The 13,648-nt window shown below is 40.8% G+C and overlaps 3 protein-coding genes across 4 annotated transcripts in view; 1 reads left to right on the top strand and 2 right to left on the bottom strand.

Annotated features, from left to right (window-relative positions):
- LOC111871861 (ADP-ribosylation factor-like protein 5B) overlaps positions 1-7,257 on the bottom strand; it is a 14,333-nt gene extending 7,076 nt beyond the window's left edge. The window contains exon 1 of one of the 2 annotated variants that reach the window (XM_033754444.1): positions 7,234-7,257. The gene's annotated coding sequence lies outside the window, so the exon portion shown is untranslated. Of the gene's footprint in view, positions 1-6,733; positions 7,118-7,233 lie in introns of those variants that run through there. The other variant, XM_023865238.2, reaches the window with a different exon arrangement.
- A 2,450-nt stretch (positions 7,258-9,707) lies between these two features.
- On the top strand, positions 9,708-10,097 carry LOC111871857 (phosphatidylinositol N-acetylglucosaminyltransferase subunit P). The gene has a single exon (XM_023865230.1). The coding sequence runs from the start codon at positions 9,708-9,710 to the stop codon at positions 10,095-10,097; it is 390 nt and encodes a 129-aa protein (XP_023720998.1).
- Positions 10,098-11,016: 919 nt separating this feature from the next.
- The window catches only part of LOC111871860 (glycine--tRNA ligase), a gene marked incomplete at its 5' end in the record, with an annotated part of 16,819 nt that continues 14,187 nt past the window's right edge, over positions 11,017-13,648 (bottom strand). The window contains 2 exon segments of the mRNA XM_023865236.2: positions 11,017-12,101; positions 12,947-13,134. Coding sequence (XP_023721004.2) covers positions 11,985-12,101; positions 12,947-13,134 — 305 coding nt within the window.

The raw sequence follows: 13,648 nt of genomic DNA, 5'->3' as shown, positions 1-13,648 counted from the left end.
GCTTACGGGTTAGTGCCCAGCCTTTAACCTTGCCTTTCTCTCCCCTACACAAAAACCATGCTTGTCCCAGCTCCCTTCCCCCCTCCCACACTACTGTTTTCACTTGTATACTTGCCCTTCCCCCCTTCCTTCTCTTCTCTCACATAGCTGTGTATATTTCCAACAGTCTGCTTTTATCGGTTCTCACGGTCCCTTCGCTTGCAGATTTCTTATATTTTTTCTTCTACCCTGAAGATGGAGGCGATACGTTCCTCCGAAACGTCGGTTAACACCACATATACACGGTGCCAAATCCCAGAAGACTGCTTTCTTCAATCGTTACCTTCTATTCTGAGTTTAAAACGGCCATAACTCCATAACTGTCCAAAATCGGACACATGTTTACATGAACTTTTTTGATCACAAAGACCTAGGAAATCACCTCCTGCAGTTATGCCCTAAAGTCGTGAAACACCCTGTATAGCAATAACAAATGAAGAATAAAAATAAGGTCAAATTTGTCAAATTAATTCTGTAACACAAAGGGTTTATTACAAGGGTTCCCAATGTCACCAACCCCGTTCAAAATATACACAGATACAATACTGAAAGACTGGTCTTGGAAATGTAAATGAACAGGAATAAAACTTGAAGCCAACAGCTATGTGCACAACTTACTCTTTGCCGATACAAGTTGTAATTATTAGAGTGGTAGACGATGCTAATTACATAGGGAGAAAACTGGAAGAATATGAGAAATGGGGCCTTAGATATAATGGGAAAACAGAATATTTCGGTAATGATAATTCAGAGGAACTGCAAACCACTGGGAATACAATTACAACTGCAAAACAGTTTTGGATCAATACTTCAAGTCAATGGCTTATCTGACCTTGGAATTGAAAAAAAGTATTAGTGAAACAACAAGAGTTATTAGCATGCTAACTTCAGTTTTATGGAATAGAAATATTTCACATTCAACAAAATTATTAATATACAAATCAACAGTAAGAACATATGAGGTTAAACAGTTCTGTCCAGTGGGACTAGTAAAGATTTTTCTTATTTCATTCCTTCATCCCCTACCTGTTTCAGTCTTTACAGACCATCCTTAGAGGGACATCAATACAATCGGAAGCCATTATTACAGAATGTTTTTGTATGCTAAAATACAGAGTGAGTCAGAAAGAATGAATGGATTTCACATGGCAATAAAATTGGTAAGGCTTCATTAAATCTCAATTTTATTGTTACCATCAGATTCGCAAATACATTCAGTTTATTTTTGGAATATAATATCCACATGACGTCCTTGGCTTCTGATACAGACGTCGAGGAGTTTTCTGAAGTTATTCATCACTCTCGCGGTGATACCTGGTGGAATCGCCGCGATTTCTTCTCGAATCGCTGTTTTCCGCTCGTCCAGTGTATGTGGTCGATGTTTATAGACTTCCGCCTTAAAATGGCTCCAAAGGAAGAAATCGCAGGGTGCAAGATCGGGCGAACGTCGTGCGGGCCAAGGAATGTCACCGCGATGCGAGGTGATGTGCTCCGGAAAGAGCCCTCTCAGGAGATCCATTGTTAGTCGCGCAGTGTGAGCAGTGGCCCCGTCTTGTTGAAACCAAATGTCCTCAGCATCAACAGCAAGCTCGTTCAGCCTTGGCTGCAGGAAATTTTGTAACGTTTCAACATAACGAGCACTTGTAACGGTTACTGCACGGCGGTCCTTCTCTGTGGCCGTCCAGGTGATTTCTTCTTTAAGGTTCAACCTGTGGCACGAAATGAAGCCACACATCGAAAAATTGTGTTCCGAGTAGGAATTCTATCACGACGTCCGAGCTCGAAATGAGTGTGGAAGGCTCGCTGAGCGGCGATCACAGACTATTTTTCAAAAACGTCTCTACGATGAACGCACGCTGTGCACCCTACCACTCCATGTTACCAACTGAAACTGCATTCTCCCGTCGACCCAACGGTCACCCGCCCCACTCTCCGCCACCCCGTCACGGCGTAACGGTCGCTTGAAATCCATCCATTCTTTCTGACCCACCTGTATATACATATAATGCTGATAAAATACAATGGATGTAATATCTAATGTTTTAACAATTACAGCGGCAGTCATTTCGATGAAGAAGGCCATTTTACAGGAAATAGAAGAATAGCAATTACGATAGTACAGCCATGTTATGCAAATGGAGGAGAGTGCAGAATTGCTAGATAAGTTGCTAAATGGAATCCACAGTGGAAAAGGAAGCACAACAGACTACTCAACGCACGGAGGGAGGAGATTAGGGGTAACATGCAAACAAGAAACCTTAAGGACGAGGAATGTTTTGATCGAGAGCTCTGGAGGCAACCAAATGTCTTTGGGTTGTTGAAAAATGTGTATTCACAGAATTCGTATAGTATATTGTCGCATGTTGGCTGTGTGGCGTGACAAATAACTTCAAGCAGAAAGCAGTCTTCTGGGATGTGGCGCCGTGGAGATATTGTGTTAACCGACGTTTCGGAGGATACGTTCCTCCTGGTTTCTTCATAGTCACCGCCGTGAAACCCTAAAATTTTACATAACTTAAAGTAGGTCTCGGATTTGGCGAATGTTTATTAGGAACTCGCTTTTACACTTACACATTTCACAGTGTCCCAATTATTGTCCCTTATAACGTCCTCTAGACGCTTCTTCGTCACTATCAGAATTCCCGCTGCTCTCAGTCAAGTGTTCTCGGCGACTGCTAGACTTAACTAACTAGTCTGTCCGAGTCCAAGTCCAAGTACAATGAACCCCCTTACACAGGCCTCCCGCGGACCACAAAGAAAACAGCCTATACTGTCGGAACGTGTTTACCGACCGATTACATAGCAACAGTCGAGGCACGGACTCCATATAAAACGCCGTACTCCAATTGTTGTCTTCCATGTATTCGGTCGCGAGGTGTTTCGCGGTCAGTTACCTAGCAACGCTGTGTCCATCCACGTTACATTGCTCCCTTCTAAAGGTTGTTCGTCCCGAACAGGCTAACGGTACTTCCCTTTCTTTGGTGTTCATCTTCCAGGCGTCACCTCCGCCCCCCTTCTTCAGGGGTGTTCGCCCCGAGCAGCTCCATGGTCCAGCGTTCGTTGATCCCGACGTATTACATTCATCCCTAACTTTCTCTCTCGCTGCAGAGGCCGGTTCTTCTACGTTACCGGCTCCTCCTCGATGCGCTGTTATCATTTTTTTTTTCGTTTCGGAGGGAGTCGGCCCCTTCTGTGTGTCCAATCCTCGTTTTGCCGCTCCGGAGGACGCCGATACCCCCACAGCGTCGAGTCTCTCCGCAACCCGCCGAACATCCTGGTTGCCCTCTTCTTTCTCTCATATAGCGGCCGCTTACCGCCTCGGTCCTTAATTCCACTTTTGCATTCAGGTCTCGGTTGATGTTTCCTCCTGAGAGTCCGTTCTTTCATGGCTCCTCGTACCACATTGTCGCCGGCACGAACTTTCCCGACGGCGTTTTCCTTAAACCGTGCCACCTTTGCACGGTGGGTCGTCCTTCTGCAGGTGACAGCCAGTTTCTCTTGGCATGCACACACTTTTCCTATGTCGCCTCCATGCAGGTGACAGCGAACTTCTTTCTCTGGGATCCACAACTTCCCCGGATCCTTTCTTCCAGCTGTACGTGATGCCCTGCAGCTAAGTTTCGGCCTTTATGCCGTTTCTTCTTCGGTCCTCTGACCGGCATCACTGTGGTGTCTTCTTTATGGACCTCTTCTTTTTGGGCCACCTCAGGTTTCCTGTCCTCTAAGATCGGCTCTTTGTCTTCCAGCCAGGCCATCACTTTGCCTGGTTGGCCAGCAGTTGTTCTTGGCCGGATCTCATTCCCTCTAGGCATGGCCCTCGTATTGGTCGTCATCTTCTCGTACTTGGAGTCCGCCTTGGGCTGGTTGGCGTCCATATCGGCTTTTGCGGCTTCTTGGCCGGCTCTTATCTCCTTCAGCAGGAGTTCCATCATCTTCTGTGAGACCATTTTTTGTTTGTCTAAATCGCGTGTTGATTGCGTGTTTTACGTTCAATCCCACTTCTGTAACACCAGTTGTCGCGTGTTGGGTGTGTGACGCGACAAATAACTTGGATTTGGGGAATGTTTATTAGGCACTCGCTTTTACACTTAGACAATTCACAGTGTGCCAATTATTGTCACTTATAATGTCCTCTAGACGCTTCTTCATCACTATCACATTTCCCACTGATCTCGGTCAAGTGTTCTCGGCAACTGCTAGACTTCAGCTAACTCATATGTCAAAGTCATAGTCATAGTCACATTGCGACTGACGCTCAGTCAGTCAGTCAATCTTGGTGTCGAGCCCAATCTGGGGCTCATGACCAGATATTTATGACTGTTTGACAGTTTAGGTCTAGTTATTGTGGGGCGCCCTCTCTGACGAGAGGACGGGCCTGTCTTTTGTCATGACTGTAGTAGTAAGTCATTGTCATAATGTAAAGGATATTTACATTTTACATGTTAAACATGATAACAGATTACAAAGACAAAACAACTCCGTCCAGTGTGACTATTGGAGTTTTTACTACTTGAAAACTCAAAGCCCTTACATGTTTCGGTCCTTATAGACCATCATCAGAGGGAACATCGATACTTTTTTGGAAACTACTATCACAATGGGTGTTTTGAGTGTTAAAATACATATACACACAAAGTTTGTAATGCACAATATATACAAAATCCAACTTTTCCACAACTACAGCAGCTTTCTTGGTATATTAAGTTTTTAAACTTTGTTATTTAAGTTACAATTTATAAACCAAGTAGGTTCGTGTCCCTTCTCCTATCATCTTTCTTGATAGGGGCTGAACCTGTGCCGCCTGTCTATCTTGAGAAGGAGATTCTGCAAATATATTATGGGTATTGTATTATTTCAGCAATCCTATTGTATATATACATATATATTTTAAGGATTTTGTTGTTTCATCCTACCTTGGTATCGTCCTGTGTTTGTTCGTGGCGTCTTGTGTTGCTTTTACTGTTCTAAAGTGTACTGCGCCTGTTAATGTTAATTCATGATAATGAATGTATTAAATATATACATGGCCTATATCAGTCCAGGCTCAGTCCAGCAGATTATGCCCTATATCTAGTATAACTCATCAGAGTTACTTTACAACTGGTGGTCGTGGCACGGACTCCATAGAAAATGCCGCACTCCCATCGTTGCCTTATGAGGTGTTTCGTGGTCAGTTACCTAGCAACGCTGTGTCCATCCACATTACAATATAATTCTCCCTCATTCCCAACATAATTAATATGGTTGTAGATCTTAAAACATCACTGATTAGTTACTTAGGAATTTGGTGAATACCTGGCAATGTATACCTCTTCAAATGTTAAATGGCAACCTCAACCATTGCTAATGCCACGTGCGTTCAACAGTTTCCACCTATTCAAAATACTGTGGGAACATTCAACGAGATCGTTCTCATCCTTTTGACTAATAAATTTGTGTAAGTAAAGCTATTCCTGCACCAGGCCGTGAAGGCCCATAGGGTTGTGAGACGTTGAGGGTCCCACATTATCTAGACAATTGGCTCAAAGATGGCGGTAAGGTTGTCAGCCTTACGTGCCAGCTGCTCTTTACTCCCCAGGAAAATTATTTAATTAATTCCTGGTACTCATTTCTGTTAGAGGCTGAGTAAACCACAGGGCCTAGTGTGGCTGGAAGGATTAGGTCAACTGACTTGAACCCATGACCTTCCGGCTTCTAGCACAGCCCATCAACCAACTACGCTACCGCGTCCCCAATAAATTTGTGTACACAGAGACAATTAAATAAAGGCTTAAGTTATATGCTTCACTATAGTGTTGCTCATTCCTTAGTAATCTAATTCTTCAATAGAATAAGAAGTGTGACTCATGATGGATTATTTTGATAAACTGCTGTCTATCATAGATAAGCTCTTAATTTTGATATTTTCAAGGACCGTATCCTGTTGCATATACACAAATTGTATATGAAATATGTAGTGGGTGCTATAAAAATAAATAAATAATGAAATATTGTTGCACTGATTGTAAAAAAATATATATGTTCAATTTTGAGATTCTGTATACTTTTTCTTCCTGAACAGCAGACTGCTCTTTGATAGACTTTAACATCAGTAATTGGTACATTAACACCAGGTCTGTGTCTTGTAACTGACTATGAGTGGGTTTAAAGCAGTTTATGTTGCCACTTGCATGTTTTTTTTGAAGTAGTACATACTCTATGAAAATGGAAGCATATGATGTATATAATTTGTTATGCAAGTTTCTAAGGGCTCTCTTTTCTGAGTACCTTCTGGTAGATCTTTTTATAAGAAGAATATTTTAATGTTGTTGCCTTTGTTCCTCATACAAAAGTGATTTCTGTAAAGCCATAAACAATATTTCTGAATTGGACTTTGCATTAACTCAGTGAGAATTTACACATGAAGCAAAGAAATCAGTACAAAAAAAATCACTTATGAAAAGTAAAATGCTTTCCATGGTCACCCACCACTTCATAACGATGTATAAAATGAAGCCGTTAAACTGCCACAATATTAATATGACGCTTTTATATAGGTAAACACTATCATTATGATATGCAGGGCTCACCTCTGATCCTGAAATCAGATTTTCTAATTAACACTCTACATAACTAAAATGCCAACTGTTAAAAAAAAAGAGGAGTTCAAAATTACATAAACTTATGGTGTTGTATGAAGTAAACATGATAATACCGTAAGTTCTGTGCAGACTATTAAATTACTCCAGTTTAGAAAGCCTCATTAAGTAGGCCATTTGTTTCACTCAAATGACCATGAGCACTGACAGCAAGCTGCGAAGCATCCTTAACGCTTTGTTTTGCACGATGTCACTCATTTCTTGTCACTGATGCACAATATGAACACCTTACTAGAAAAGCAGATCACATATTATTCCTGAAACCCAAAATTTACTCAGCACCTGTTTCGACTAACTGCCTACACGCACAAATCGACGAAACACTATTCTCTCTTCAACCCCTTCTCATCGTTCTCGCCAATTATTCTAGTGACGTCACAACACGTTGCGTAGAACAGGGATTGGTAAGGTGTAGAAGTGCAGAACATGACAGAGATTAAGGCAAGTAAGAATAATAGCACTACTAGTGGGACTAGTGGTACCTTTCAGTATTATTAGCGATAGGATAATGGGTCAGGACGGTGAGGACCACTGATAACAACACTACTAGCGATACCTCTCGGTATTATTGGCTACTTGCAGAATCAGAAACAACACGAAAAACTGTGAAGTTTAGGTACGTTCCTTTGAATTTAGTAATTCGTGCGTGTACCCTGTACCGTCCGCAGCTGTGAGCGCTGTGAGGGGCGATGAGTGTGGATTGGCTAGGTGTCGCTAGGTGTGTTGTCAATAGTTGGAACAGTTGGAACGTGCTTAGTGACCCATGGCTACTTTGTAAATTGTATGGAGCGCTATGAAAAGAGAAATTTCACGCATTATTGTACATACGAAATATGGACGTGATAGGTGAATTGAATGCGTATCCTTTGGTATTTTGCGTGTTGGCCTATGCATTGCACTAGTAATTATGAAAACCCATTTAAAGAACAAATACGGGTGTTGGATGGACAGAGCGATCAGGTGGTATGCAAGGTTAGACTTTAGAGAAATGTAAGCCTGATAAGAGGTGATGTTTGGTCGAAACATATTTGACCAATGTTTTGATTACGTTAGCCATGTGCCTTTGTGGAAGACAGTTGATAGAGCCTTTGTAAATGTGGCACAGTTCAGATATTTGGGAATGGCAGTAACAGGTCAGATTTTGATTCAGATGGAAATCAAGGAGACAATTAGGGTAATGCGTTTGTGACTTAAGGGACGAACATGGCGTTGGGAATATTTGAATCAAAAGGGATGAAGTGATAGGATGGAGAAAGCTGTGCAATTAGGAGGTTTATAATCTCTTCTCCAGCTAGAATGAGGATGAAATGGGTAGGGCATGTAGCATTCATGGGTGAGAAGAAGAGGAATGCATATACAGTTTTGTTGGGAAAGCCTGAAGGCCTACAACTAGAAAGACCTAGATGTAGGTAGGAGGATAATATTAAGATGGATCTTAGAGGGATAGGAGGGGTGGTATGGACTGCATCTGACTGAGGACAGGGACCTTAGGAGGACTTATAAAATGTTGGGAAATTCTTCAGTAACTGCACAACTGGTGGCTTCACAAGGACCCAGCTCTGTGGAGTTAGTGTGGTTTTATTGTTATGCATAGGCCAGTATTACAGAATGTATGACTTAACTAATAATTCAGCACAATTAGTGTACCATTCCCATCAATTAGGGAGGCAGATATAGCATATCAGGTTCTGCGAGTTGATCCTGAGCCAAAGAGAAGTGGTGTGAAGAAGAACATACAGTTGGAAGGAAATATATTAAAAATGTGAGGAAACTTAGAATATTAAGAACCAAGGAGTTGTATTTCCATCTACTTAGTCCAAAGAACTGGGTACAATTTCCATTAATTCAAGTTATACAAATAGTAATAGAGTGATTGCTATAGTAGTTTAATATTGTGGTATACAATTTTGGTAGAGTTTGTCATCGGTTGGCTCAAGCTCATGTTCTGGGATCTGCACAAGCAAATGTTCTTAGTGTCTGTAGCTCACTATTTCCCATATGTAAGTGATATTAGTGCAATGCCAGCTGTATGATCAGAGTAATGTTTCTCACATACCCAAGCAATTCACCTTTTTAAATACAGAGAGAACACTGAGGTTCTTGATCATGGTGGTAGGCAGATGTGAACAGCCATTTTCACATTGTGGCCGCCTTTTCTACTAGAGAAAGAGCTCCATGATACTCATTAGGAGACTGGATGTGCCACAGAGCCAGACAAAAATTTTAGTTTCCGTGCCAAGAATAAAAAACTGAGTGTTCATTGCAGGGCCTCTTATATCACTTAATAATTTATTTATTTATTTTGTCTCTATAGATCATTGTTACATGATATAGGACAAGTCAGTTACTGTACATTGGCTGATTACAATAAGAGAATAAAGTTACAATACCTACAATTGTTTACAGTAGATTACAGTAGAGTACAATAGTTGAGATTTCATATAGTGTGAGGTGGAATCCATATTAGGTCCCCTCGGCACGTCGGCTTCCATATGTCCTATTGTACCTGTACTGGTGATAATGCTTATGGAGAATTTGATGGAATGAGGATTGGCAGGGGAAACTGAAGTACTTGGGGAACACCTGCCCCAGTGCCACTTTGTCCATCACAAATCCCACTTGACTAGACCGCAGCAGTGTGAAGCCAGCGACTAACCGCTTAAGCTGTGGCGTGGCAGTATTCTTTAAAATTAAACAGCAGTTTTATAATACTTTAATTTACTTTTTTGTAGGGCATGCATTCAACCCACAGATTCATTTCTGCCACTAACTTTAAATTACAACATAGCATTGATTTTTGTGTATTTTTTTTTTCAGAGGTTTGTGTGCTTCCAAAGCCAGTGAGCTGCGAGTTTCTCTTACTTCACTTATGGAGAACCTGATATTGCTTACTGAAACAATGGAGCAGTTTGGACCAGCAAGAAGTGAAGAGTACAGCCATTACTAGAAGTTAATGTGGCATGCAATGCCTGGTTGGATGAATTTGAAGACTGTGGTAACATGTTCGTGTGAACTTCTGCAGACTTGACAATGCCAGAACACACACCTGCTCCCACTCCAAGCCGAGCTGTTTATGGCTTTGTACTGTATCTTTGCTGTTATTCAGCCCTTGCACTCTATTTTGTTTGGGCCATAATTCCTGATAGTTTCTTGCATTCTCTGGGACTTACATACTGGCCACAGAAGTACTGGGCCATTGCTATACCGATTCATGTTGGTCTGGCAATTGCACTGTTTGGTGCTGTCATTTACCCTGCTATCAATCTCACCATGACACCACCACTTGGTGACCTTCGCACAGTAACAGATCCCCATGCAGTCAGCCTACAGGACAAAATGGTACCTGAAGGGGGTATACCTCCTGTCTCAGACATACCAATATCACAAGTGTGCAGACATCTTTATATGGATCCAAACTAAGAAGAAAACTTTACATGGTACAATTGACATAGAAGCATTTGAATTGCTTCCTCTTTTTTATATAAACATTAATAATCAATCAAGCTGGACTACATTCTCAATGGTCCCTGTCTTTTCCTAAAGGAGAGATCTGAGAGCAATCTCTGTTGTTAAGCAGTGTGCTAATTCATGTGCAGGATATGTAGGATCAAGTACCTCAAGCTTTATGAGAATGCAGTTGTGACCTTTGGTAAGGAAATGTGAATGCACCTTACTGCAAGGACTTGATCTACTGACTGAGTTGTCAGTGGAACTTTTCTGTTATTCTGGTATGACTGTTTTTTTTTACACATTTTATATGTGTAAAACTAATAGAAATAGTATGTCTGTTGCATTTTACTTTAATTAAATATGGAAAGACTTTCACAAAATACATTGTTAGTTAAGACTTGTCACTTTACTATAACAGTTGCATGAATGTTATCTGTATCTTGATAAACATTCTCACCAACTATAGTAAACGCATGGGCTCCATTAAGAAATGGGACTGAGTGGCTAATAGCTGCTAGTCTTCAGTTATAGTAAGATTAATATCTCTTGATGTTTGGCAAGAAAGAGTAGGGAGATTCTGTAGTGTTGCCAATTTGTTTTGAACATGTATAGCAGGAGCAGTAACATCAGGAAACATATTGGAATGGATTATGTAGGAACAGAACTTGACTGTTTTGTAAAAATAAATGAATAAAGTATGGACATGTAAGGAAAATACCATGTACCATTCTAATGATGCTCTTTAATCCAAGAGGTGCAAGGAACAATACATTTTTGTCTTCACCACCGTGATTATGGTTAAGTAAATGCAAAATTTTGGATAACATAACTGTTTTGTGGACACACATGGAGGTATCAGACTTCTGAGGAATCTGAAACATGNGTATCAGATGTGTTCAGAAATACAGTAAGAAAAACTAAGGCTACAGTAAAAGACTAATCTTCAGACTTGTGAGGAATGGAGGAAATCTGAACCATTAAAAGCATGGCTTAGCTGCTGCTACCTGAGCCAAAACATTCACTGCTTAACTCTGCCGTGGCTGTGCAAGTGTCATATCACTGTCTTCATCCAGCATAATATTACTGTACTAAGTGTCAGTTTCACCTTGATTAAGCATAACTGTTCTCACAGTCATTATCACTGTCACTGCCAGGACCTAGGTTAATGACAGTATGGTCTGTCATCTCTGGAATATTCCCATCTCCTTTCCAATATTGGTTTTCAACTGTTTCTGTGTTCATAAAACTGTTCCCTGTCTTCCTTTGTCACAAGTGCCATTCCATCTTTTTCACTTGTAATTTTTGCAGCCTCAGGTCTCTTATGATTGTTTCCATGCATAGTCCTCTTTATTTTGGCCCATGGAGTTCTGTGGCATTTAAATTACACAGGAAATAGTCATAACAACTGTATGAGTTTCAACTGGAGGTTGTGCGCTTATTTTTTCTCAGTCTTGTTACAGTTCGCACCATTCTTGTGGCACCAGGAAGTCATGTCTGCCTCTACTGCATGTGATGATGGTTTGTCAGTCTGGAGACAGTAATAAGGTGCAATGTCAAGGACAATTAGTGAGGGGGAAGATGAGCCATTAATTTCTTTATTCCCCATTCCTCAAAATTTATGGCATTTATTTGACCCTGGTAGTCTCCCATTGCACTACCTGCCTTGTTTCAGCCACATAAGCTTATCACCAAAATGTCTTTATCATACTGTGATATCACAATATGGGCACTACAGAGAAAGTTGTAAGGTACACTAACTTCTTTGTTGCAATGGAGGAGGAAATTAAAAAAGTGCATACTGTTAATTTTATGTTTATTGTGGCATTTTATAATGTATCAACAATATCCCCACTCCACTCACGCAGCTTTTGTTACTGATTCTTGTTGCTCAAACTTTGGGAACATATATTCCACAGCACTCCAAGTAGTCTTCCCATACGCTAAATCACGCACCACTTTTGGTAGGTCATCAAGCTGAAACATACAAACCGGCATGATTTTAAAATAAAGGTTTTGACAACAAGGCAGGTGACTGCCAAATTAAAATCATTACTTAAAAGCCTTATTTTATGAATGGTGCCTATTTATGGTTGCTCCTCCTCACTGTATAATCGTGGCAACTTTATAATGTAACAGTTCAATTTGTTTGACCACATATGGCATTAACAACAAAAGATTTGTAGGTCTTGAAATAGGCTTTATGAGTTCTATCCAGAATTTGTGGGGAGTAAAGCGTGGCCGGCACGTAAGGCTGACAATGTTACCGCCATCTTTGAGCCAATTGTCTAGATAGTGTGGGACCCTCAATATCTCACAACCCTATCGGCCTTCACGGCCTGGTACAGGGATAGCTTTACTTACTTACTTTTGTTTTTTTACTTTATCCAGAATTCGTGTTCCTTGAGAACATAAGCACAACTGAGCCCTGCACAACTCTTCACATGATGTTCCTTGATGTGACCCTACTCACTTTCTTCACCTCACACCAATTTAACCAAAGCAATTCTAACACAGCACAAAACAAGTTCTAGGAAAGACTTATGAGACCTGGTTTTCTTCAGTATGGTGAAAATAGTTGAGGGCATTTGAGAATGAAGTACTGAGTTAAAATTTGGATGTAAGAAAAAGTAGGGTAAAAAAAAAAGCATAATAGGGAGTACTATAACTGATACTTTTCACCTAACATTATTAAAGCTAAACAATGTCCCACTCTGTCATCACACTTTCTACTTTCTGTTTTACATTTGGTGACCAAAGCAACCTTCTGAATGAGGCGAGCTGGCCCAGTTTCAACTAAGTGCCTGAAAGGCCTCACTTACAGGTATTCTAACTTGTGCCATGGAATCACGCTCACGCAGAGTTGCAGAATGTGGAGATTTGAGAGAATCAAAATCAATAGTCACTCCAAATGGAATGGCTATCTCATCTGTCCGAGCATAACGCCTCCCTATGGACCCACTGGAGTCGTCTACTTTATGAGATACATCCAACTTTGTCAAATCTTGGGCTGAAAAGAAGCATAAAACTGTTTAGCTGTTCCTTCATTTATCGGATACCATGCAGTTGCATAATCTTCACGTTCAAAATCTGGCCACAGTGCCAATCACCTATATAGGGGTTTCCAAAATGTCCTGTCTCCATGGATTTCTGTGGTGTCTGTTATTATTATATCACCATGACCCCCATCAGCACTTGAGTGATGAGTTTTTAAAAACCAGCCTGTTTTCTTACATGAAATTCAGGATTTCATGATGACAACTACAGACAATACTATCTAATGTAATGTGATATCATGTAGGACAGTAGAAATGTATCAGTGGTCTGGAGGAACATATTATACCCATCTTCAGGGTTCAAGAAAAAGCCAAGAAAGAAACCAAGTAGGAAACAGAATGGTGAATGATATATTGGGTTTCTGGACTTTATCCATCGTCCTAGTTTTTAAGATAACAAATAAAAACATGACGTTTCGGAAACTGGATCTGTTTCCGTCCTCAGGTGAAGGAAAAGGGGAACACCTA

This window comes from Cryptotermes secundus, unplaced genomic scaffold, assembly GCF_002891405.2.
Source record: "Cryptotermes secundus unplaced genomic scaffold, Csec_1.0 scaffold1350, whole genome shotgun sequence".
NCBI lineage: Eukaryota > Metazoa > Arthropoda > Insecta > Blattodea > Kalotermitidae > Cryptotermes > Cryptotermes secundus.
Note: the sequence above shows the minus strand (reverse complement) of the source record. Positions and strands in the feature narration are given on the sequence as shown.